At 43.0% G+C, this 24344-nt stretch overlaps 1 protein-coding gene across 5 annotated transcripts in view; it reads left to right on the forward strand.

Annotated features, from left to right (window-relative positions):
• The window catches only part of tenm4 (teneurin transmembrane protein 4), a 582746-nt gene that overhangs the window by 386173 nt on the left and 172229 nt on the right, over positions 1-24344 (forward strand). For 4 of the 5 annotated variants that reach the window (XM_080197087.1, XM_080197090.1, XM_080197088.1 and 1 more), the window contains 3 exons: positions 8839-9094; positions 10244-10342; positions 22688-22926. In XM_080197087.1, coding sequence (XP_080053213.1) covers positions 8839-9094; positions 10244-10342; positions 22688-22926 — 594 coding nt within the window. Of the gene's footprint in view, positions 1-8838; positions 9095-10207; positions 10343-22687; positions 22927-24344 lie in introns of all 5 variants that reach the window. The other variant, XM_080197086.1, reaches the window with a different exon arrangement.

The raw sequence follows: 24344 nt of genomic DNA on the forward strand, positions 1-24344 counted from the left end.
TGTGAGGCACTTGTGATTCCTTATGATATATATAAAGCATACTGTGATCCCTATTCTAAACTGGTCTACTTTGTTTTCATAGTTCTCAAAAACCCAGGGATTTCTGTACCCCCTTCTAAAGTCAGCTAGCTTGAGGGGCACCGCTTTGTATCAAGCATAGAGCTAGGCAAGGAAGCATGTGTCAACGAACTACCACGACCAGTATAGGGATTGAACCCATGTTGTTTGGAGTCATGGTGCACCACTGTCTAGCCATCCAGCTAACTGACACCCATAATATAGTGCACATGGAGCTACCACATGAACATATTAAATATTCATTCAGTATTACCACCAGTGGTAATTTCTAGTTTGCAGTGCCATTTTGATTAGTTAGACTTATTTTCTTTTACTAGAAATTAAACTCATTACATGTTGCAATTGTTAATAAATCTACAATGCATGAAAAATCAGCTCGCCGTAACAGACAAATGGAACTAATGTTAATGCTCTCAGATGGAGCTGATTGCCTCCAGTATGACATTGGTAATCTATTGCACTTATTCTTAGTGACACCACACATCACCCTGTGAATGTTGACTGCTCTAATCCAGATGGTGGATGCTTGCTCCTTCATTACTGCAGGTTCAAAGTGGCAGAACAAAGCCAGCTGCTACAATTCACCCACAATCATATATCATCATAATGCACACAAGATGTTAATTTATTCCTTGTCCTTTTGTCTCAGCATGTGCACAGTTAAAAATACAGGGCAGGATTCTCCCATTCTGAGACTAAGAGCTGTGGCAAGGGCAGAATGTGGAGTGTTTCTCATTGCAACAGTCAGTGAGAAAACTCACCAAAACAACCAGTTCCAACCTCATTAATTATGTCCCTGGATATCTTACATGGTATTCAGTGGCAGGACAGTCCTAGATGGCACAGAGTCCAGCAGTGTGTCCAGGTGCTATATTGAAAAGGAATACAGCATCACTGACCCACTATTCAAGAGAAAAGATGGACCTCTTGAAAATGAAGATAGAGCTTTGGGAGAATTCAGAGAGCGGAAGATGGACCCACTGAGAATGGAGATGGCTCTGCAGGAACATTCTGAGGCTGAAAGATGGATCGCCTCCAGGATACCTAATCTAGAAGGCCTGCCTGGAGATGCATGCTCCGACCCACTGTTGTGTTCCAGGATTCAGGGTTGCGGGCAGCCTGTGCCCTGAGTTCTGGAATCACCCCAGGCATTTTTCAGGTGAGTCTCCATTAGAACAAAGAACAATACAGCACAGGAACAGGCCCTTCGGCCATCCAAACCTGCACCACCCAACTAGATCATTTGTTTGTATTCCTCTATTTCCAGTCTGTTCATGTGGCTATCCAGATAAGCCTTAAACGATACCAGCGTGTCCGCCTCAACCACCTTGCTTGGCAGCGCATTCCAGGCCCCCACCGCCATCTGTGTAAAATCCGTCCCCCTGACATCTATGTTAAACCTTGCCCCCATCACCTTGAATTTGTGACCCCTTGTGTTCGTCACCTCCAACCTGGGAAAAAGTTTCCCACTGTTCACCTTATCTATGCCCTTCATAATGTTATACACCTCTATTAGGTCTCCCTCATCCTCCGCCTTTCCAGGGAGAAAAATCCCAGTTTACCCAATCTCTCCTCACAGCTAAGACCGCCCATACCAGGCAACATCCTGGTAAACCTTTTCTGTACTCTCTCAAAAGCCTCCACGTCCTTCTGGTAGTGGGGCGACCAGAACTGGACGCAGTTTTCCAAATGTGGCCTAACCAACGTTCTATACAGCTGCAACATCACGTGCCAACTTTTATACCCTTTGCTCCGTCCAATAAAGGCAAGCATGCCTTATGCCTTTTTCACCACTCTCTCCACATGTGCTGCCACCTTTAAGGACCTGTGGACCTGCACACCCAGGTTCCTCTGTGTGTCTAATCTCCTGATGGTTCTGCCATTTATTGTATAGATCCCCCCCCACATTAGATATACCAAAATGCATCACTTCGCATTTATCTGGATTAAATGCCATCTGCCATTTCTCCGTCCAATTTTCCAGCCTATCTATATCCTGCTGTATTCTCTGACAATGTTCATCACCGTCCGCAACTCCAGCAATCTTTGTGTTGTTCACAAACTTACTGATCACACCAGCTACATCTTCTTCCAAATCATATATATATATCACAAACAGCAGAGGTCCCAGTACAGAGCCCTGCAGAACATCACTAGTCACAGACATCCAACTGGAAAAAGACCCCTCCACTGCAATCCTCTGTCTTCTATGGCCAAGCCAGTTCTCCATCCATCCAGCTAGCTCACCATTTATCCCATGAGATTTAACCTTTTGCACCAGCCTGCCATGAGGGATCTTGTCAAACGCTTTACTAAAATCCATATAGACGACATCCACGGCCCTTCCCTCGTCAATCGTTATTGTCACTTCCTCAAAAAACTCAACGAAATTTGTAAGGCATGACCTCCCTCGTACAAAACCATGCTGTCTATCGCTAATGTGATTATTCCGTTCTAAATGTGCATATATCCTATCTCTAAGAATCTTCTCCAACAATTTCCCTGCCGTAGATGTCAAGCTCACCGGCCTATAATTACCCGGGTTATCCTTGCTACCCTTCTTAAATAATGAGACCAAATTTGCTATCCTCCAATCCTCTGGGACCTCACCTGTGTCCAGTGAAGAGACAAAGGTTTTGTGTTGGAGGCCCAGGAATTTCATCTCTTGTCTCCCTGAGCAGTCTAAGATAGATGCCATCAGGCCCTGGGGATTTGTCTGTCTTAATGTTTCCTTAGAAACCTAACACTTCCTCCCCCGTAATTGAAATTTTTTCTAACAGGTCAACACATCCCTCTGAGACACTCCCTGTCAACACGTCCCTCTCCTTTGTGAATACTGATGCAAAGTATTTGTTTAGGGTCCCACCTACTTCCTTCAATTCTAAGCATATTTCCCCTCCTTTGTCCCTGAGAGGTCTGATTCTTTCCCTGACAACCCTCTTGTTCCTAATGTATGTATAAAATGCCTTAGGATTCTCCGTAGTCCTGTTTGCCAAAGATATTTCGTGACCCCTTTTTTCCCTTCTAATTCCCTTTCTGAGTTCTTTTCTACTTTCTCTGTATTCCTCCAGTGCTCCATCTGTTTTTAGCTGCCTGGACCTTACCTCTTTTAGCTGCCTGGACCTTAGCTGCCTCTCTTTTTGATTAGACCCACAATTTCACTGGTTATCCATGGCTCTGGAATCCTACCTTTCCTGTGCTTCCTTTTAATAGGCACATGCCTGTCCTGCAGCCTTTTCAACTGCTCCGTAAAAGGCTCCCACATGCCAGATATGGATTTATCCTCGAACAGCCTCTCCCAGTCAACAGCCACCAAACCCTGCTTAATCCGGCTGTAGTTAGCCTTCCCCCAGTTCAGCACCTTACCCATCTTCTTCCATTACTATCCTAAAGTTTACAGAATTGTGGTCACTATTTGCCACATGTTCCCCTACTGAAACTTTGACCTGAACAGGCTCATTCCCCAGTACTAGGTCCAGTATAGCCCCTCTAGTTGGACTAGCAACATGTTCCAAAGAACATTCCTGTACGCATTTTATAAATTCCTCCCTGTCCCGACCCCCAGCCCTAAGCACTTTCCAGTCTATACAAGGGAAATTAAAGTCTCCCACTACAACAACCTTATTTTTTCTGCACCTGTCCAGAATCTCCTTACATATCTGATCCTCAACTTCCTGAGGTCTGTTGGGAGGCCTGTAGTATACCCCCAGCATAGTGACTGCGCCCTTCCTGTTCCTGAGCTCCACCCACAGTGACTTGTTACATGACCCTTCTAAATTGTCCACCCTCTGTACCGCTGTAATATGCTCCCTAACCAGTATTGCTACTCCCCCACCTCTCCTCCTAATCCCTCCTCTATCTCACCTAAAACACTTATACCCTGGAATATTCAGCTGCCAGTCCTGTCCTTCTTTTAACCAAGTCTCCGTCACTGCTACCACATCCAAGTTCCGTGCAAGCATTAAGGCTCTAAGTTCGTCTGTCTTGCCCGTTACACTCCTTGTGTTGAAGCAGATGCACTCCAGACTTCCAAGCCCACTGAGGCCATCCTCCCCCAGAATGCTCCTCTTCTGAGAGAGCCTTGTCCTGGCCCCAAGCTCGTCCCCAGCCTCGATGCTTATTGACCTATTATTTTGATCCTCACCCCCCTGCCACATTAGTTTAAACCCACCCAAACCACACTAATAAAACTCCCGGCCAGGATACTCGAGTTTAGGTGTAACCTGTCCTTCTTGTACAGGTGCCATCCTCTCTTGAAGATTTCCCAGTGATCCACGAATTTGAAACCCTCCCTCCTGCACCAGTCCTTTAGCTACACGTTCAGTTGTACAATCTCCCTATTCCTAGCCTCACCAGTACGTGGCACTGGGAGTAGTCCAGAGATTGCTACCCTAGAGGCCCTGCTTTTTAGCCTGAATTGCTCTCGCAGGACCTCCCTGCTCTTTCTGCCTACGTCATTTGCACCAATGTGGACAGTGACATCTGTCTGATTACCCGACCCTCTCAGGATGCTTTCGACCCACTCAGAGACATCCAGGACCCCGGCACCAGGGAGGCAGACTACCATCCTAGAGTCTCGTTCATGCCTATCGAATCGCCTGTCTGTGCCTCTAACTGTTGCATCCCCCACTACTATTGTTCCTCTAGTCCCCCTCTTTCCCTTCTGAGCCATAGAGCCCGACTCAGTGGCAGTGACCTGGTCACTGTGGCTTAGCCCTGGAGGGTCATTCCCCCCGCCTCCTCCCCCCCCCCCTCCCCACCCCCCACCCCCCATGTGTAAATGGTACACTTATTTTGGAGGGGGACCACCACAGGGGATCCCTTCACTGATTGCTGTCTCCCCTCCCCTCTCCTGTCTGTCACCCAGCCCTTACTGTTAAAGGAGACAGCCACCGGGATACTCTCTGGTACATGACCCTTATCCTTCCTAATCGTGACCCACGTGGCTTCCTCCCGTGGCCCTGGTGTGACTACCTGCCCGTAACTTCTCTCTATTAATTCCTCACTTTCCCTGACTAGACTAAGGTCATATAGTCGCAGCTCCAGTTCCCTAACACAGTTCCTCAGGAGCTGCAGTTTGACGCATTAACGAGATGTGATTGAGGTTCACGCTGGCCTTTGGCAGGTTTTCTTTCTTTTCCTAGCTGGGCACCAGCGGAAGGTCCCGCTGTCAATTCAGGCTAGTGTGAAATCAATTTTGCCTCCCAATCTTACCATCAAACCCACCAGCAAAGTTTTGGGACAATTTGCTTAACTTATAGGATGTAGGCACCACTGGTTAGGCAGCATTTGCTGCGCATCCCTAGTTGCCCTTGAGAAGGTGGTGGTAAGCTACCTTGAATCACTGCAGTCTACATGATGTAGGTACACCCTACATCACATAGTGCTTTTAGGGAGGAAATGCCAGGATTATAACCTCGCAACTGTGAGAGAACTGTACTATATTTCCAAAAGCATAATTCCAGATCTCTTTGCCTCAGGCGTGGAATGAAGTGATTGTTACTGTGACACTCAGATATCTCCTGCCGTATCAGCAGAATTCAGTTAGACAGCCAAACCAAGTTAAAGAACATCAGGGGGGTTTTCACTAAGGGAACAAAACTAACTGGTATTTTGTCATTTTGGATTTATTTTCTTCTTGCATTTAAATCACATCACTTCCTTCAAAATCAGCAGCAGGCTTTAACAAGTGGATACCAATAGCTTGAAGCCACAAGTCTCAGGGTGGTGTGGACCAAAGTGATCTATTAGCAGAACTTCCGATCTGATAACACAACATGCTTCCTTTCTCTGCTCTTCCTTTGCCTTCAATGAATGTAAGCTATTTCTTTCTCGCTGGATAAAATATCCAAAAAGTATTCAAACCACTGCTGAAATTTTGTAATTTTTGATAAATATATTAGAATTATAGAATCCCTGCAGTGCAAAATGAGGCCATTCAGCCCATCAAGTCTGTACCAACCACAATCCTGCCCAGCCTCTATTCCTGTAACCCCACATATTTACACCGCTCATCCCCCTGACACTAGGGTCAATTTAGCATGGCCAGTTAACATAACCTGCACATCTTTGGACTGCGGGAAGAAACCAGAGTACCCAAAGGAAACTCATGCAGACACGGGGAAAATATGAAAACTCCACACAGACAGTGACCCGAGGTTGGAACTGAACCCAGGTTCCTGGCACTGTGAGGCAACAGTGCCAACCACTGTGCCACATACACATCTATCATGTGCGAAACCCAATAGAAAACAGGAAATAATCAGTTTAAAGACAGAATAGAATGCAAGATCCTTCCTTGGCTTGTCATGGCAGATTTTTAAAAAATGCTGCAATTTTGCGCCCACATTCACCATGAATGCAAACAGCAACATGGACGCAAAGTATTGCAAGTCTTGGAAAACATGACAAAGATAGGGGTGTGAGCAGATTAGGCTGTACCTGAGGCCTCAACAATCTCACCAGAAGGGTAGGGGGTAATCCCCTCCAACATTCAATCATCTTGGATTTACCTAAAGGAGTCTCGAGATTTCCAATTGGCAACCTCAGCAGCGAATACCTGTCCCATCAATTTTTGTGCACATGTAATTATCATGTGACCTTGCAGTGGAATATATCCTACATGATATATACAAATGCAATTTGTATTTAGTTGGTGAAATTCTTTTCCAAGATATGGGCATTGCAATATTTATTGCCCACGGCTAATTGCTCTTAAACTGAATGGCGTATCACGGCATTTCAGGGGATATTTTCAGAGTCAATCACATTACTGCAGATCTGGAGTCATGTGTAGGCCAGACCAGGTAATGATAGCAGATTTCCTTCCCTCAAAAATACTAGTGAACCAGATGGGTTTTTGCAGCTATTGACATTGGTTTCATTGTCATCATTAGCTTTTAATCCCAATTTTTTTAATTCAAATTCAAATTAGCTTTTAATCCCAAATTTTTTTTATTCAAATTCAAATTCCACCATCTGTCGTCTTTGAACTTGGGTCCCCAGAGTATTTTCCTGGGTCACTGGATTATCAGTCCAATACCAGTATGCCACCACATCCCCCTTGTCCAAGATGGGTCAAAATGGACATAGGTTCCCATTGCCATATGGATCTGCATAAGCAATGGACTCAACTCCAATTTTGGATCCATACCCTGGGTACCAACTGAGCAGCCAGATCCAACATGGAAAGCAGTGAATTCCCAGCACATGTGCATACTTCTCGTCACGTTGAACCCTCAGGTTCCAGTTTGCAACACAGTGCAATCAAATTTCGAGACTTCCAACTATTTGCTCTGTCAAGTGTGCAAGTACTAGCAGCAGCCAAACAAACCACAAGCAATCCATTTTTGATACTGTATACATTGTAATGTGACTCTCATGTTGACACAGGGACTGCATTGAACAAATTGCGAGTAATTTGAAACTATTGTCTAAGTGCAAAACAAGTGTGAATTTAATTTGCATAAAATAGAATGTTTCACCAACTGAACCATTGTATTTGTATATATTATCATGGCGGATACACTCTGCTGAAAGGTCAAGTTATAATTACATGTGCAAATTGACTGACATATGCATGATGATATTTATTATAAATCAGAACAGCTAACAGCTTAACAATATTGTATATTCCTCACTTTCCAAAAGATGTTTAATTTTTCTGTCAGTGTTCAGCAGATTTGAGAAAATTAGATAATATCCCATAATTAAGTGGCCAATTACAATTAAATTTTGTATCAAGTCCAAGAAACAAGATTGTCAGAGAGAATAAACATTACTTACAGCAATTAATATTCATATACTTCTCAATTGTTCATTAAACATAGTGGCTGCAATATTGATGCTAGGAGTTGGTGCTTGGCATTATTGCAAAACTATTAATCCAGAAACTCAACTAATGTTCTGTGGACCCAGGTTCAAATCCTGCCATGGTAAATGATGGAATTTGAATTCAATAAAAAAAATCTGGAATTAAAAACCTATTGACGATCATGAAACCATTGTTAGTTGTCGGAAAAACCCCTCTTGTTCATTAAACAATGTCTTATACGGAAGGAAATCTGCCACCCTTACCTGGTCTGACCTATGTGTGACTCCAGAGCCACAGCAATGAGTTGACTCTGAGCTGGCCCAGCAAGCCACTCAGTTCAAAGGTAACTAGGGATGGGCAATATGGGCTTGGCTGGCTGGCCAGCACTTGTCACAAGAATGAATAAAAAAAATTTTACATCCCCGTTTTTACTGCTTTTCCTTTGGGAAGTGAGGCCCAAGAGTTAATATAGCTGAGCCTCCTGTCAGAAGCAGGAAGTGAGTTTCCTTCTTGTCTTGTTATCCATCTTCCCAAAATCTGCCTGGAGTTCAAATCAGATTGCCTCGAGGAAAATCAATTCCACTTGATTTGAAAAATACAGCAAGAGGAAAAGTTGCTATGATTGTGTATAATATCTTTATAATAAGCATTACATATTTGCTGTATTTTAAAATCTGCAAAAGTCATTCAATATTTAAATGTTGGAGGACTTTGAAAACCGTATGTTGTGAAGTTGAATAGATGTCGTTGTTGTGGGTTTATTTCAGATAGTTAATGTTCTGGCATTGAGCAACAATTTTGATAATTCGAATCTATGCTAATCAAAAGATACACATTTCCTCCCTCAGCATTCACAATAAAAAAGACTGTACAAGTTGTCAGCAAGTACCGGATCATTATTTCAGTATGGATGTCTTTAATCATATGTCCAATTTTGTGTCTTTCAGATCACTTGGCCAATCCTCCACAGAATCATTCAATGCTCAGAACACCTCCACCTGCAATGACGCACACCCACACTCTAAACCACCCTCACGCCTCCTCAGTTAACTCATTGAACAGGGGGAACTTTACGACGCGTAGTAACCCCAGTCCCAGTCCAGCCGATCTCCCACCCCCTCCAGAACCACCTCCCAGCATACAGGAGCCTGCCCACATGCAGGACAACTGGCTGCTCAACAGTAACATCCCCCTGGAGACCAGGTAGGCTAACATACTGTGACCTAAACTGCTGTTTACTGCCAACATTCTTAAAAAATAATCAGACAGTGAACGTTGTAAATATAACATTGTAGAATATTTTCTACACCATATTGTTGAAATTGTTAACAAAAAAAACAGAATTTGAATGTTTTCTGAGTAATACTTGATGTTAATATAATGGCCTGGAGTTTTTAAGTAGGGGTGTAGCTGTAATCATGCACAAGGAACACGCTGAACATTGTACCCATTTTGTGAAGATGAGGTTATACCAAGCATAAAGTCTCCCCATGAATCAGCGCAAACGAACTACATTATCAGTAATAGTCGATTATTAACCAATTAAATTGAAAAGGTGTTCAAGTGATTGATGAAACTGAAGCAACAGGTCATCCAGTGTTATCAGTTGAGTGCTGGTCACAGGTCTTGCATAGCAAGAGCAAGTCAGTTGATGGAATTTGAACACGTTTGAGTTGAACTTAAATATTTTATCTGTATGCAAAATAAACCTCGTGAGAGTGTAGTTGACTGCAGACCACTGACAATTGATTAATGTGACTCCAAGTACCTTTGCACTCAAAATTCTAGTCAAGTATTGTAAATATCACTGAGTGGGTGCAATTGGAAATTTCATGTCCTGCTGACCTGGGGACCTGAACAGTTTGGAAGATGGGGATTGCTCTGGGTGAATTGACCTGTGAACCAACATAAAAGCCACAAGCATAAGTGGTGGTGGTGGATGGGGTGGGTGCGGTGGGGAGGGGGGTGGGGTTAACACTCTTATTTTAGAAGTTCACCAATTTTTGCACTAATCCAATAAATTCCACCCAGATTTTGTTGATATCTGAGTGGAGAATTTGCAGAGACTCCAGGCCAGTGGTGATGGGTTTTAGGGTTTAGGGTTCATTCATTTGAAGTAATTTTATCTTAGCCATTTTACATTATGCCTTAAACCTGTTAAACTGCTGATCTGAATAGCATGATTTAAAAAGGACATCAGCAGTTTCTCTGCCACTTCTATTCCCACCATTACACTGATGTCTGATTTATAATTTGTTGGCCATTTTGCTGGTTTTGATTTTTGCTGTCTCCATTCACTATTTTGTACACATGCAGCTCATTGGCTTCATTCATATTTCCATCTGAATGTAGAAATATAGCAAAGCAGACATTCCTAGAGACTTTACAGGACAACCTAATTGAGATGGACGTTTTTTCCTCTGCTCGACATGAAGGTGGTTACAGTGATGGGTATGTGATGCTTCTTGCTGGGAATAATGACTTCTTTGCTACGTTCTTCCTAGTTGAAAACTCAATTTATGATGTTCCCTACAAATGTTTACACGCTATCAATGTTTATCAGACAATGATAAACTGCTATTATCTAAAGACTTATTTGTTGAATTTAATAGCTTTTGTTCTAATAGTGTTCTATCATTTGTCTGATTCCAACCAAAATCTGTCTTTACTTTAAGTGCTAAACAATGGGTTCAGAGATTTGTATATTTTACTGATTAAGCCAGACTTATCTATAATGCTGTGAGGAACCAAAATTATGGGTGTTAGCTCTAACTGTGGACCTGGCAAGAAACGATAATGACAGTGCAAATGTGTCTAATTACACATTTGAGCTTGTGAGTAGAAAGGTCTTAGTCAATTTGGCCTAATTGTATTATACTTTCTGCTGACTTCCTGTTCTAGTTTCTTTCACAACCCAATTTTGCTGACATCTATTTTGCCTGAACATATTTTAAAAATTCAAATTGTAACCCAGCTTATCTCTGATGTAGGAAAAAAGTAATCTAACTCCCAGTGAAATTTGGCTTAGCATGTTTTGCTGACATCAAAAACAGCTACAACCATCTTTGGAAAATACCATCACAATTCAAGCACACTGAATACCAATTGCCACATTTGCACCAAATATCTAAAAAGGCTTTATATAATGCTATAAAAACTACATTTCAGATGGCAGTTGTAAAGCACACAGGCCTCACCCCTGTGGTTTTATGACATTTCCCGAGCCCTTAGGCTAAGTTACCTCTCTCCTAAGTATCCCATTAATCTCTATTTTCTCACCAGTATATTGAAGCCTGTGGGTTTTTTGCCACTTCCAGCTGATCATGACTTATTCTGAATTTTTGATTCTTTTCAATTTATTTTTTAAAAACTGATATTTATTCTGCTGTCCTGTTTTTAATGCGCTATTGCACTATGCTTCCATTTTCCTGTCACTTTAGTTTCTTTTCATCTTGACGTGCATTGGAGAATGTATACACCTCAATTGTACTGCTTATTCTCAAACATGTCACTACTTATGATTTTGAGATCTGAAAGCTTCTGATTTGCATTTAGCCGTATTATTCACACAGAGCTGAGCTCACCATCAAGGTGATTTATTCTTGACTTAAAGTGTTTGCACTTCTATTCTGTCCTGATATAATCAAATATATATTCTAAATGTTTTTTCTATGGGCGCTTGAATGTGTAGAAATCCCTGCATTTTCTTGTTTTCATATGTGTAGAAATGTCCGTCTGCTGAATCGTGTGCCTAATGTCAATTTCATTTTAAATATTATCTGGTCTAAAAAGAATGCAAGGGAAGAAAGAAAGATCAAGTGCGTTTTCCTGCCTGTTAAAGAGATAAGAAATAAGAGCAGGGGACTGAACAACCTGCAAAGCTGTTTTGGGCTTCCATTAAATCAGGGCTGATCTCCTGCCTCAACTCCACTTGCTTCAAAGTCTTTCGGATTTTCGCTGCCAGGAAGACACTACGTTTCAGGGAGAGAGCCCTCACCGAATTTCTGCATGGTGACGAACAGAGGCGTGACAAGCTGTCCCCACGATTGGGCAAACATCCAGTGAGCGGAGCCACCAACCCCACTTGGGAGGCTGTGGCGGTGATTGTGAATGCCAGCTCACCCCGTAAGAGGACAGGGTTGCAATGCCCGAGAAGATGAATGACTTTCTTTGTGCAGCTAGGGCAAATCTGCCTCCTCACATCTCCCATTGCAGCCCTTAACACATCATCATACCTCCACAGTGTTCTCTCTCACAGCCATCTTATGGGGTCTCAACACTTATCATGCCACTCTCTCCCCCCAACCCCCGCACCACTCCTGTGGTCCCCCCCCCCCCCAGTAGATAATCTGCTCCTTGCATCCTCACTCCCACTCAGCCACACGTGCATTACCAGACTTCACCACCATCTGACTGGGCAGGACTCCCGCCTACACTCCCCCTGTCTGTCTCATTGCAGGACAAACTCAAGCATAACTGGCAGGAGTGGGCAGAGCCTGCCAAAGTCTCGCTCAAGCTGAGAAGCCTGACACCTTATGACGACAGAACCCTTGAACTGGCAGACCAGGAGCAGGACCCCATCTGTGCAGAGAGTGGGATGGGGACAAGAGACAAAAGTGAGAACCTTCGACACATGCAGCCATGGTGCAAGCCTCATCTGAATTACTTTTCTCCCATCAGTCTGCCCCTGTGATGCACTAATATCATCTTGCTTCCCTTGCAGTCAGTCAGTCAATGAGCCTGGAACACCCTCACATCCTCTGGAGACCACAGACCTTGAGCATCTCTATGGAAGACATCTCAGAGACCACATTGAGAAGGCATCACAGCTGTCACCCCCACCCTCCACCAGCACAGATAGGCACACCTCAGTGTGAATAACTAGTAGGCAGGTTGCTACATCATTCACTGGTTAGCACCTCTCAAGCTGATGGGCCACAGCAGGAAAGAAGGAACATCCCAGAGATCCGGCACTTGAAGGGATGATGAATCCCAGGATTCCACTCAGTCCCTGGCCGATGAGGTGTCCCTGGGCCCAACCGTCCCACCCTGGATCAAGGTTGTAGTTTAAATGTAAAGGCCACCTTGCCAATCAGTCAATAAAATTAAATTTCTGGTCAGTTAATGGTTAATTAATTTAAATTGACTTCTTGATTATCGGCTAGCGTACTTACGACTCATGCTCAAGTCAACCGAAATAATGCAGTGGGCAGAATGATGCTAGGATACATTCAGAGCAGACAAAGGTAATGATGGACAGAGTGTTTGAAGGTGAGGTTGTTCCTGAAGCCCGGGTATGACTCTGCACGGCCCTGGTGTCCGGGGGAGCTTCACAATATTTCTGTCCTCAGCCACATATTCCTATAATGTACCTTGATCTAAGGAGTTCAGCAGCTACTCCATACCCTCGATTGCAATTCTCCTCCTACTTGCTATACCGCATTATGCAAGGCACTGCAGATGACAAGAATCGAGGACTTGTTCTGTGGTACATGTGGTAAACTCTGCCAGACTGGTCAAGGCATCTAAACCACATTTTGAGCAATGCAATGATCTGTGCTATGATTGTCCTTGCTGAGCAGTGAGCAGCGATGTTGTACTGCTCCTCCACGTGGCTCTGGGAATGACTGGTCTCATGAGCCATGTTCTGAGAGCATAGCCCTTGCCACCCAGGATCCAGCCCTGAATTTTGACAGAGGTCTTAAATACCTCTGGGGCTTCTTGAAGCTCAATATGTCATGAGAACTCCCTGGAAAATGAGCACACTCCTGGATGATTCTTCCTGTTGGTCACAGGTAACTTCAACATTAAAGATAATTTACGAATGCAGCTGGCAATCCCCAGGGAGTTTTCATGGCCATGTGCAGTCAGTTATACCCTGTACCTGTGGGAACCATGTGATGGCCCTAAAGCCATCTACTCTAGTGACTGGCAATCAGCATTTGTTTAAGAATCTGATGAATGCATAGGCCCATCTGAGCAGGGCATTGGTCACCAGCTATATGCACCCATATAATGCAGCATGGTGCTTATCTTGGTGCCCTAAAATGAACGTCTGAGATAGATATCTGGAGGTGGAATATAAACAGTATGGCATAGGAACAGGCCCTTTGGTCCACGATGTTGTGCCAAGCATGATGCCAAATTAAACTACTCCCTTCTCTGCCTTTGGTCCATATCCCTCTATTCCTGCATACTACAACATAGGTAGAAAGAGGGATGAGGTCCTGCAAAGTGAATATAGGGAATTAGGAAAGAGGCTGATAAGCAGGACCCCAAGGGTAGCAGTGCCGTGTGCTAGTGAGGCAAAGGATAGTAAGAGAGGACAGATGAATGTTTGGCTGAGGAGCTGGTGCAGGGGATAGCATTTCAGCTTCTTGGATCTTTGGGACCTCTTCCGGAGCACCAGAACAGTGGGACAAGCTGGAGGGGAACCAAGATCCTTGCAGGGAAGTTCATTAGTGCTACTCGGGAGGCTTTAAACGCGAATGCCAGGGGGCTGGGAACCAGAGCAGCAGGTCAGCAAGTGGAGGGATTGAAGGGAAGGAAGTTGTTAGGACCAGTAAGTCTGAAAGGAAGGACAGGCAGAAACCGGTTAATGAAGAAAAGGGGATTTGTGGGCTGAAGTGTGTTTATTTCAATGCAAGGAGTATTATGGGCAAAGCAGATGATCTTAGAACCTGGGATCAGTACATGATGATGTTGTGACCATGACAGAAACTTGGTTGAGAGAGGGATATTCCAGGGTTTCAATGTTTTAGACATGATAGAGAGGGAAGTAGAAGAGGGGGAGGAGTTGCGGTACTGATCAGGAAGAATGCCACACCTGCACTCAGAGTGAACATACTGGAGGGCTCATTCACTGAGGTAATATGGGTAGAGCTCAAAAATAAGGGTGCAGTCGCTCTGATGGGATTATACTATAGGCCTCCCAACAGCCTTTGGGACATTGAGGAACAAATATGTAGGCAAATTATGGAAAAGTGCAACAACAACAAGCTTATCATAATGGATGACTTTAACTTCCCCAGGTAGCTAGTGCAGATGTCGACAGGTCAATGTTGTCCAGCAATGAAGACAGCCCAGATTGGATTCCTTCTGACTTCCCATTCCCTTGTCACATGCCGAATGATGGCATGTCACCATTGCTTTTTTTTATCAAATACCTTAACTTTGTGCCCTCTGATTCTCAATCCTCCCATCAATGGGATTTTGAATGGCCCGATCAAACCCCCTCTATTTCATTTGAAAAAATGATATTTTGCTGCTTGTACTGCTTATGTACGAACCTAATTTAGATCTCGGTGCTGCCCCTCCCAACAAGTTCCCAACCCAGCACCATTCCTGGATCAGTCTTGACTCCTCCCCACCCCCTCCCCATCCTGGAGCACTCCAATCTCCGACTCCTGCCCAGTAGTGACAATTCCCCTCCCCTCGACAAATCCCCCCTACCCCGCGGGAGACAGACCCATTTCCTTCCCCCCGGCAGACCAAACCCACCCATTCCCAGCCCACCCCAATTGCTGCCTCCCTTCAGCCCAAACCAACACCAATGCAGAGTGGCAGTGGGACCCTCCCCCACTCCCACTGATTGCCCCTAGGCTACACTCACAATAGGCCCCATCCCCTTGGCATTGCCTGGTGGGTGGTGTGAAGGTGCCCCTGGGCATGGGCACATTGCCCCTTGCTCAGTGCCAGGGGCACAGGCAGGCATTGCCAGGGTGCCAATACCCAGGGGGCATCAATCCACCCCCCCCCCGGGTCACGCGACCCTCCGGGCAGAGGGGTGGGGGGACGCCTAATTGCCTCCCACCTTCATTCCGGTGGGGTCTCCTGCTCGTTCCCCAAACGTGCGAAGCTATTCTAAACCCCACCGGAATGAAGTACTCTGGTGGGGTGGGAGATGCTATCGGACCCAGCAACCATGCCAGGCCCAATAATCACATGCAAACTATATTTAAACTACATTTAAAAAAATTCAAACGACTTGCCTCTCTTCCCGCCAGTTTCCAGCGCGGTCTCAACTGCGACTGTTCCCTGGGTCTAGGAGACGGGCATGCATTCCTGGTGCATACGCAAATCCTGCGAAATGGCCAACACACGATTCTCCCAACCGGATCCGCCAGAAAATTTGTGGGTCGCAATGGGAGAATTGGGCCCTATGTTTCTATGACCAGCAATCTGAAGTGCTTTCGCTCCCCAGATGCTGGAGACCTGCTCAGTATTTCCAACATTTCTGTTTTTATTTCAGATTTTTAGCATTCACGGTATTTTGCTTTTGAACCAGCATTAGGGGTGGCACAGTTGCACAGTGGTTAGCACTGCTGCCTCTCACTGCCAGGAACCCAGGTTCAATTCTAGCCTCGGGTCACTGTCTGTATGGAGTTCACAGATTTTCCTGTATCTGTGGGTGTTTCGTCCGTATGCTCCGGTTTCGTCCCACAGTCCAAAATGTACGGGTTAGGTTGATTGGCCATGCTAAATTGACCCTAGTGGTAGGGGTATTAGCAGGGTAAATGTAAAGAGTTATGGGAATAGGGCCTGGGTGGGATTGTGGCCACTACAGACACGATAGGCCAAATGGCCTCCTTCTGTACTGTAGAGATTCTATGGTTCGTCAGAAATGCAAGTTTTGTAAGTGGCCTGGAAGATTAAAATTCTCTTCTGCCCCCATTCCATTTTTTCTAATGTGTAATCTTGTAGCTGAACTGTCATAATTGTCAGCATGATCTTATATTATTTACAAATTTGTTTGCTCTTGTAACTATACCTCTATGAGTCTACCTCAACATAAATTGCTGAGCATTTGTTCACAAGACTGAACTAATTGCCTCATTAAATATTGTTTGGGCTATGTTTTTATATTTTTAGATTTTAGCTTTAACTTTATGTCAGTAATTGGAATAAACTATTTATGCTATCAGTAATGAAAGGCCCCAGATTTAACATTCTTGACAAAAGAATCCAGAGAATGGATGGAGAATTTATTTTAGGCAGTGAGTTGTTCAGATCTGAAATGCCTAAAAAGGCAGTGGGAGAAGTAAATGCAACAATAACTTCCAAAAAACGAATTGAAAAATATGTAGAACAATAAAGAGAAGCCGCTGGAGTGGGACTAATTGAATAACTCTTTCAAGGGACTTGCACAGATACAGTGGGCCACATGGATTGCATGCTGTATATTATTTTCTTATTCCACTCTTGCATTTCACCATATGCACCTCATGCACTGCAGCCTTGGGAGAGCAAGTTCACTGCACTGCTCTTTTGCAGTCACTTTTCCGATTCACCACTTCCTATAAAACAGCTGCACGGTTTAGACTCTCTGCTCTATGGATGCATATATTATGCCACTGCGTAATATCATCACACACTATTGGGACACATAATCGTCACCACACCTCAGAAGTCCTGTCAATGAAACTGTGGCCAGAATTCTCTGACCTCACCCACAGCTGGGATAGTCTGCTCTTGCCGTTATGAATGGAGTTTTGGCTGATTACCAAATTCTCCATTCCCGCTGGCAGCAGTGGTGGCACGTATGGTATCAAAGAATTCCAGCCAGTGTGTTTAGTTGTCACGGGGTAACTGGCAGTAGCCGAGAAGACCCAGTAAAAGACAGAGCTTTCTTGGTGATAGCCTAAAAGACAAGATTGACATGTTTATGCCACTAGTTGTGTGAGTTACCCACTCAAAGAACTGTATTGGCATACAAATATTAGAGAACGTGTTGCCAATGTAAGCAAACACTATCAGTCCAGTAATCAACACTGAAAGTGAATTGATTCATGATCGTACAGTTAAACAAAAAAGATCAACAGCATTAAGCTCTATACAGCATAAAACATTCTATTGGATGGTTTGTGGCTTTGCTAATGGGGAGTGCTGGAAATGGGATTCCCTCAGCAGTGATGGTACAGCTTAGGGGGCTATACCCAAGCACATTAAATTGAGAATGAATATCAAAACAGGAGTAGGCTGTTCCACCATTTAATTAGATCATGGCTGATCCAATTCTCAAATCTATTTATCTGCCTTTGATCCATATCCTTTGATGCCCTTTACAAATAAAAAAAACAATTGATTCCAGTTTTGAATTTTTTTATTGATCCAACATTCGCAGCTGTTAGTGAAGAGGTGTTTTGGAAATCAATGAAATGAAGTAGTCATACTCTCTATGGAGGTGCACGCAGGATGATGACAATAATGATATCCATTAGCAGAGTGGTCAAAGATCATATAGAGACCTGAAAAGCACGAAAAGTACTTGCAAGAGCATCATAGGAGCAAGAAAGAAAGGTTAGTAAGTTAGTATGGTAATGTCAGAGAAGGAGGAGAATATAAGCTTGGGAAAAGCTGAGGATCCTTGGAAGGCAGTTGCTTTGGTAACAAAGGTCATTGAAGTTTGGGGAAATGTAATGATGAGCTGTGTTTTATTTTTGGACTTCTTTTGCAGAATTGGTGACTTTTTTTGTCTATTTATTGTTAATGTGGGAATGCAAAAGAACATAGCTTGAATATTGCTGAAAAGAGGGACATGTTGCCAAAGCTTTTCGACTTGCACTCATCAGGAATGCCAAATTTCAAACCATCACAATTTATACTGCAGGAGAAGGGGATGCTGATTCGTTGGAAAGTCAACTCTGGCTGAGGTATTACCATGACTTGCTAGAAAAAATGTATTAGTCACAAGAAAGGCTTACATTAGCATTGCAATGAAGTTACTATGAAATTCCCCCATTCGCCATAGTCCGCCACCTGTTTGGGTCAGTGCACCTTAACCAGCACGTCCTTCAGAATGTGGGAAGCAACCAGAGCACCCAAAAGAAATCCATGCAGACACAGGGAGAATGTGCAAACTCCACACAGACAGTGACCTAAGCTGGAATTCAAACCCGGGTTCCTGGCACTATGAAGCAGCAGTGCTAACCACTGTGCTACCTTACGAAGTGGCATACGTGTATATATATTCATAAGGAACCCTTCTCAGCAAACAAAAGGGATATATATTCAAGCCTTTTTTGAATTAGCCAGAGTTTGGGGTCCCTATAGTTTCTTCTTGTTTTCTCCATGGCAATGCCTCCGCCAATCAGAATCAGTTTGCCAACCAATCAGAGATAGATTTTTTTATTGATCAGGGGTATCAAGGGATATGGGCCTGGAACAGGTACATGGAGTTAGGCCCCAGATTAACCATGATCTTAATACATGGCAAAGTGGACTCGAGGGGCTGAATGGCCTTCTCCTGTTCCTATGTTCCTAATCAGCTGCCTTTTCTCCTGTGGTATAAATTATTGTGTTATGGTCAGGAGAGAGATATAGACTGAAACACACAATTCCCTTTCCCTTGTGTCTATTATCAGTTTAATTTTGAGAAGGCTAGCATGTATCCCAAACACATTTTAGTATGCGGTCAATTTAAAAGTTGCCAGCAGCAGACTTTCCTGGATTTAATCAAAGAGTATTAATTATTCCCACACTCATCTTGTAAATTATACGCTACATCAATTGCACAATATACACCCAAGAAAGATTTAATTAGAAAAGATGGTGCACTTCTACAGCAATTAAAACCATGAGAATAGATAACGGTTTGTGTGCCTTGAAGAACCCTGTGAAGGGGGTGAGCTTTTCTCACTCTGGAATTGAAGTTCAGATAAGTTCAGATGGCTGGCATCAACCCTGAATTAACTGCAGGATTCCTTCAAAGTAAAGGCTGTTCAGCAGTCTGTTCAGTAGGCTAGTCCTGATGGTTATAACTAGAGGTCTAATTTTTTATAGGCAAGCTTAGAACTGTTTGGAACAGTTTGGAGGAGGCTTTTGGAAGATTGTAAGCCTCATAGGTCTTCAAAAGGCAGAATGGCACAGCTTTTCGATGCAGCTGTGAAACTGTTGCTATTATTCTGCAAATTTGGACAAACAAATCTAAAAATCAGAGGATGGTTTTGATCACATGATGATTTGCCATTGCTACACAGTAGAAGGCAAGTGATGGCCTTCCACAGAGAAGGAGTAGTTTCAGTCACATGGCCAAAAGGAATTAAAGTAAGACCATAAAACCATAAGATATAGGAGTAGAATTAGGCCATTTGGCCCATCTGAGTTTGCTCTGCCGTTCAATTATGGCTAATGTGATTCTCATCCCCATGCTCCTGCCTTCTCCCCGTAACCCTTGATTCCCTTATTGATCAAGAACCTATCTATCGCTGTTTAAAATCATTCAATGACCTGGCCTCCACAGCCCTCTGTGGCAATGAGTTCCACAGATTCAAGTTTCCAGTAGAGTTGATTTCAGCAGGCGAATAGTTGGTTTTGCGATTCAAGTGCTCTGTAGTTCAGTGGAGAAGCTGCACAGTTCTCCTTTCAGCTGCGTCTTTGTTGGTTTGACTGACTTCCACAACCAAAGTGTGAGAGACCAAGAATCACCTGCAAAATATTTGCAGGGGTATTGTGAGTATGCTTTCTGGCTTTTACATCTGTGTCAAATATCCAGCATTTGTCCTCACAGACAACTTGGGGCATCTTTTCAACTGGCTTTTAACCCTTTTTTTAATATCCAAACGGGAAGGCAAAACCACAAAAAAATCTGTCTGGGCATTGCACAAGGAATCACTTGATGAGTTGGTCATTGCGTCCCATTGTTTCCACCAGTGATAGTAATTAGTTTCTGGATGCTTTTAGAAGTACCTTGTCTCGTAAGAGAATGGAGTTCCATTGTCTTTTAGACAATTCAGGCAGCAGTTTGTGTGTCATTTAAAAAAAGCTCAGGTCTTATTCCAATTCCAATATTTGCAGCATAATGTGGTGTTTTTTCCTTCATTATTATGACAGTAGAAAATATTTTTTAATACTTTACTGTGCCTTTTAACCCTTTTTTATGTGGTGGACCTGGAGTCAGAGGGTCTATCATTTTGGAATAAACCTTGACAACAGTGGATGTGAAATAACATAAGAATGTTTTTTAAACATGTCCATTCAAGTGAAGCCCCTATCGTAATCCAATTTGAAACTTCCCAGAAAGCTTGCTAGACAAGCTTTGAAGTGCTAAAGTCAGATGACCCCTTGGCAGCCAGTTCATTGGAGTCCCTTTTAAAAGGAATTCCCTTGTTAGAAAAATGCTAATAGTTTCATGCCTGTACTGGCAAAAACTTGTGTTTTTGTTTGAAATTCTGTATTCCTGTGTTTGTCCCGATGAGAACAAGATGAAAAGCTTCAGCAACATGTTTTTCTTTTGGGCAAGTACCAGATTGAGTGACAGAAGGGCAACCAGTAGCTTTTGACACCTGTGATTGAAATAAATGATTATTTGAGCCAGTCAGGAAGTGACTTTTTTGTTACCTTGGTACACTCGTAGTGTGATGGTCAGCATCTAAAATGTTCATTCATCCATGAATAGACCACTAGGATGATGTTCATACTTTTCTACACTCATGTTGTCATCATAATTTTGCAGGCCAGTCATTTCCCTGTTAGGCATGTTCCTTGGCTGCTGATGCTGACCAATGGTGTCAGAGCCCTGAGACTAGCATAACAGGAAAACAAGGAGCTTTCTTACAGTACGATAAACAGGATAAACTGCAGAGAGCTACTCAGTATCCCCTGTTTATGCAACTAATATATCTGAAGCAATTTTTATAGTGAAATTTAAAGTGACTCAGACCATGCAAAACATGGAGCCTTAATACTTTGCAAATTAATGCAAGACGGGTTTCAGCACTCTTAAAGCCAACATTAATGTAACAGCTTTGGCAGTTCGAGCTTTCAAATATTAGTTTAGGCAGAACATCTCTCCTGGGGTACTCTGCGGAAGCTAATACATAACATACTTAATGTGCTCCTAAAGTACTGCATCTGTAAGGAAGTTCCTTCAGAGGGAACATTGAGAAGAGTTATTCTTCCTAATTGTGAGTGGAAATCAGCATCTGGACAACAAAAGATGCCAGAACCCAGTCACTGTAAGGAACACTGGTTAAAGACAGCCTGACAAAGTATATCTGCTGAAAGAGTGTTTCCGCTATGCCGACAGTCAACAATTGAAGCTCAGCAGGTCTACACTGGGCACAAATGGAACTATTTGCTCTGATAGCAGAGACGTTGCAATCTTGTTTTAACACCTGGGCACCCACCTGTTCCAGGACTCATATCTCTCTTTTATAGTTGGTTCATCACATCAAAGGTCATAAAACTGGTAAGAATATCATGTATCGTATCTTTTCACTTGTAACAGGCGCCATCTCCCCACAAAAAGCAGGCTTACAACTTAGGTGCTTGTTGTACATTACATTTCATACATTACAACAATGACTAAATGTCACAACACCTTTTAAAGCACTTTGGAATATCCTGAGGTCATGAAAACCCTATGTAACGGCAAGTTTTCTTTTGCATGACAATTTGAGTACAGGTAGATTTGAGGCGATTTGTGTGTAATGTGGTATATTGCATTCAAAATAAGCATAAAGCTATTGTACACACAAAATACAAAATTATGCAGTAAATGCTAGCAAAGTTGGGTTTATCCAGGTCCAAGTACCAGTTAACTGATACTTTAAAATTCAATTATTTTTTGAGAAAATAAAATGTAACAAAATAAAATTCAGAGAAACAGATTCATTGTTTTGAATTATTGCCTATTGTAATTCAAACCTAATTTTTGCAGTTCTTTAATTTGTAAACATTTTAATACAAGTAAGAGTGAAAGTGTAATAACATTTGGCAGCAGAAAAATCAATGAATGGTCGCGTCCAGAGCCTCTGGAGTCAGACTTCTGATAAGTAATCTGTCTTAATTCATCAGGCATTTCTTATTTAAACCGGGATCTGGATCTTCTCCACTTTTTTGTACAACTGGTCCTGGTTACCCCCTCACTTCAAGCACTGTGTACTCGCCGCCACCTCGACCTTTGCCACGCAGCACTTTCTCAAGGTCTGCATTCAATCTGAAAAAGCCACACAAGTACTGCAACTGGAAGTGCACTGCCTTGAGTGCCATCATCATTTCTGTAACACTGGTGATTCTGCTCGCCTACTTCATTGGTAAGTTGCTAAGTATATTTATTTTCCTAATTTTGATTTTTTTTTAAGCGTAATTTCTCTGAAATAAACCGTTCCCATTTTGTTTTGTTTTGCTTTACTGTGGCCTGAGTTTATTGCCTCTTGTTGAGCACTCCCGGAGTTTGGACCCAAGGTCAACTTCTGGAAAGGACATTAAAAACATTGCTGGAAGTACATTGACTCAGATGTGTGTGGCTGTCTTCAGAGTTAGGAGCTGACCAACTCTCTTTTTGAGTTTGAACTTTCTTTGGAATCAGGCCACTTCTAACATAGTTGCCGTTTGCTCTGAAGTAAACCTGTAGCTGTCACAGATTTATATCTTAAATGTTAATACTTATCCCATAATATTCTAAGGGGAAAATATAGAACGAAAAATATTATCTTACTTTATTCCTTTGCATGATATCTTAAAGATTGGAAATAAGTTAGCATCTCTGTGGTGGCTTAGTGAGTGAATGCGTGATGCGGTGAGATTATCAGCCATGTGGAGAGAAAGGTCTTAGTCCCTCATCTGGGCTGAGTTAACAGATCTCAGCCAGGTGATAGTTGATATGTGGCAATTGGTCTTAGCAGCTTCTCTCCCAGGGTTATAAAAGGAAAATTAACTAAAGTGCCCTCTCCTGATGGCTTGCCAGTATTCCCTACTCGAGAAAGTAAGCTCCCGTAAGTCAGGTAAAAACTGAATCGAGATTGGTGGTGTAGTTATCTATGATTGAACAGCCCCTTAAACTCATCTTGTCGTCTGCCTCATGAAGAAAGTTCACAGGGTGAAGTACCAGAGGAATTGTGGCATTCATGGAATCAGCACTTCAGAAGAGGAGAGAAGTAGACTGAGGACATTTACCGAGGAACATAGGGATAGGAGGAGGCCATTTGACTCATCAAGCCAGTTCTGTCATTCAGTGAGATGAAGACTGATCTGTGATCTAACTTCATATACCCATCTTTACCCTGAGCCTTTGGTTAGTAATTATATCCTTAATGAAGCCAGTCTGTCATTCACTGAGATGAAGGCTCATCTGTGATCTAACTGCACATACCCACCTTTACCCTCTGCCTTTGGTAAGCAATTATATCCTTAATGCCTTTGGTTAGCAAAAATTATTAATTTCCATTTTAAAATTAATAACTGATCTATCATCAATCATCGTTTGCAGAAGAAAGTTTAGTACCTCTCCCTCCCGTTGTGCTTGGAAGCATTTCTTGGTTTCACATGGGAGGGGTCTAACTGTAATTTTTTAGACAATCCCCGTTAAGTCCTATCTACCTATCTGTTCACCTTAATGTCATGGAAACTTTGATTAAATCATTCTTAGTCTTCTGAAATCAGAGAATACAATCCTTGTTTGTGTAATCTCTCACGATAATTTAGTTCTTGCAGTCCTGGTATAATTTGGGTA

Source organism: Carcharhinus amblyrhynchos, chromosome 10 (genome assembly GCF_965287045.1).
Source record: "Carcharhinus amblyrhynchos chromosome 10, sCarAmb.v2.hapA, whole genome shotgun sequence".
Classification (NCBI taxonomy): domain Eukaryota; kingdom Metazoa; phylum Chordata; class Chondrichthyes; order Carcharhiniformes; family Carcharhinidae; genus Carcharhinus; species Carcharhinus amblyrhynchos.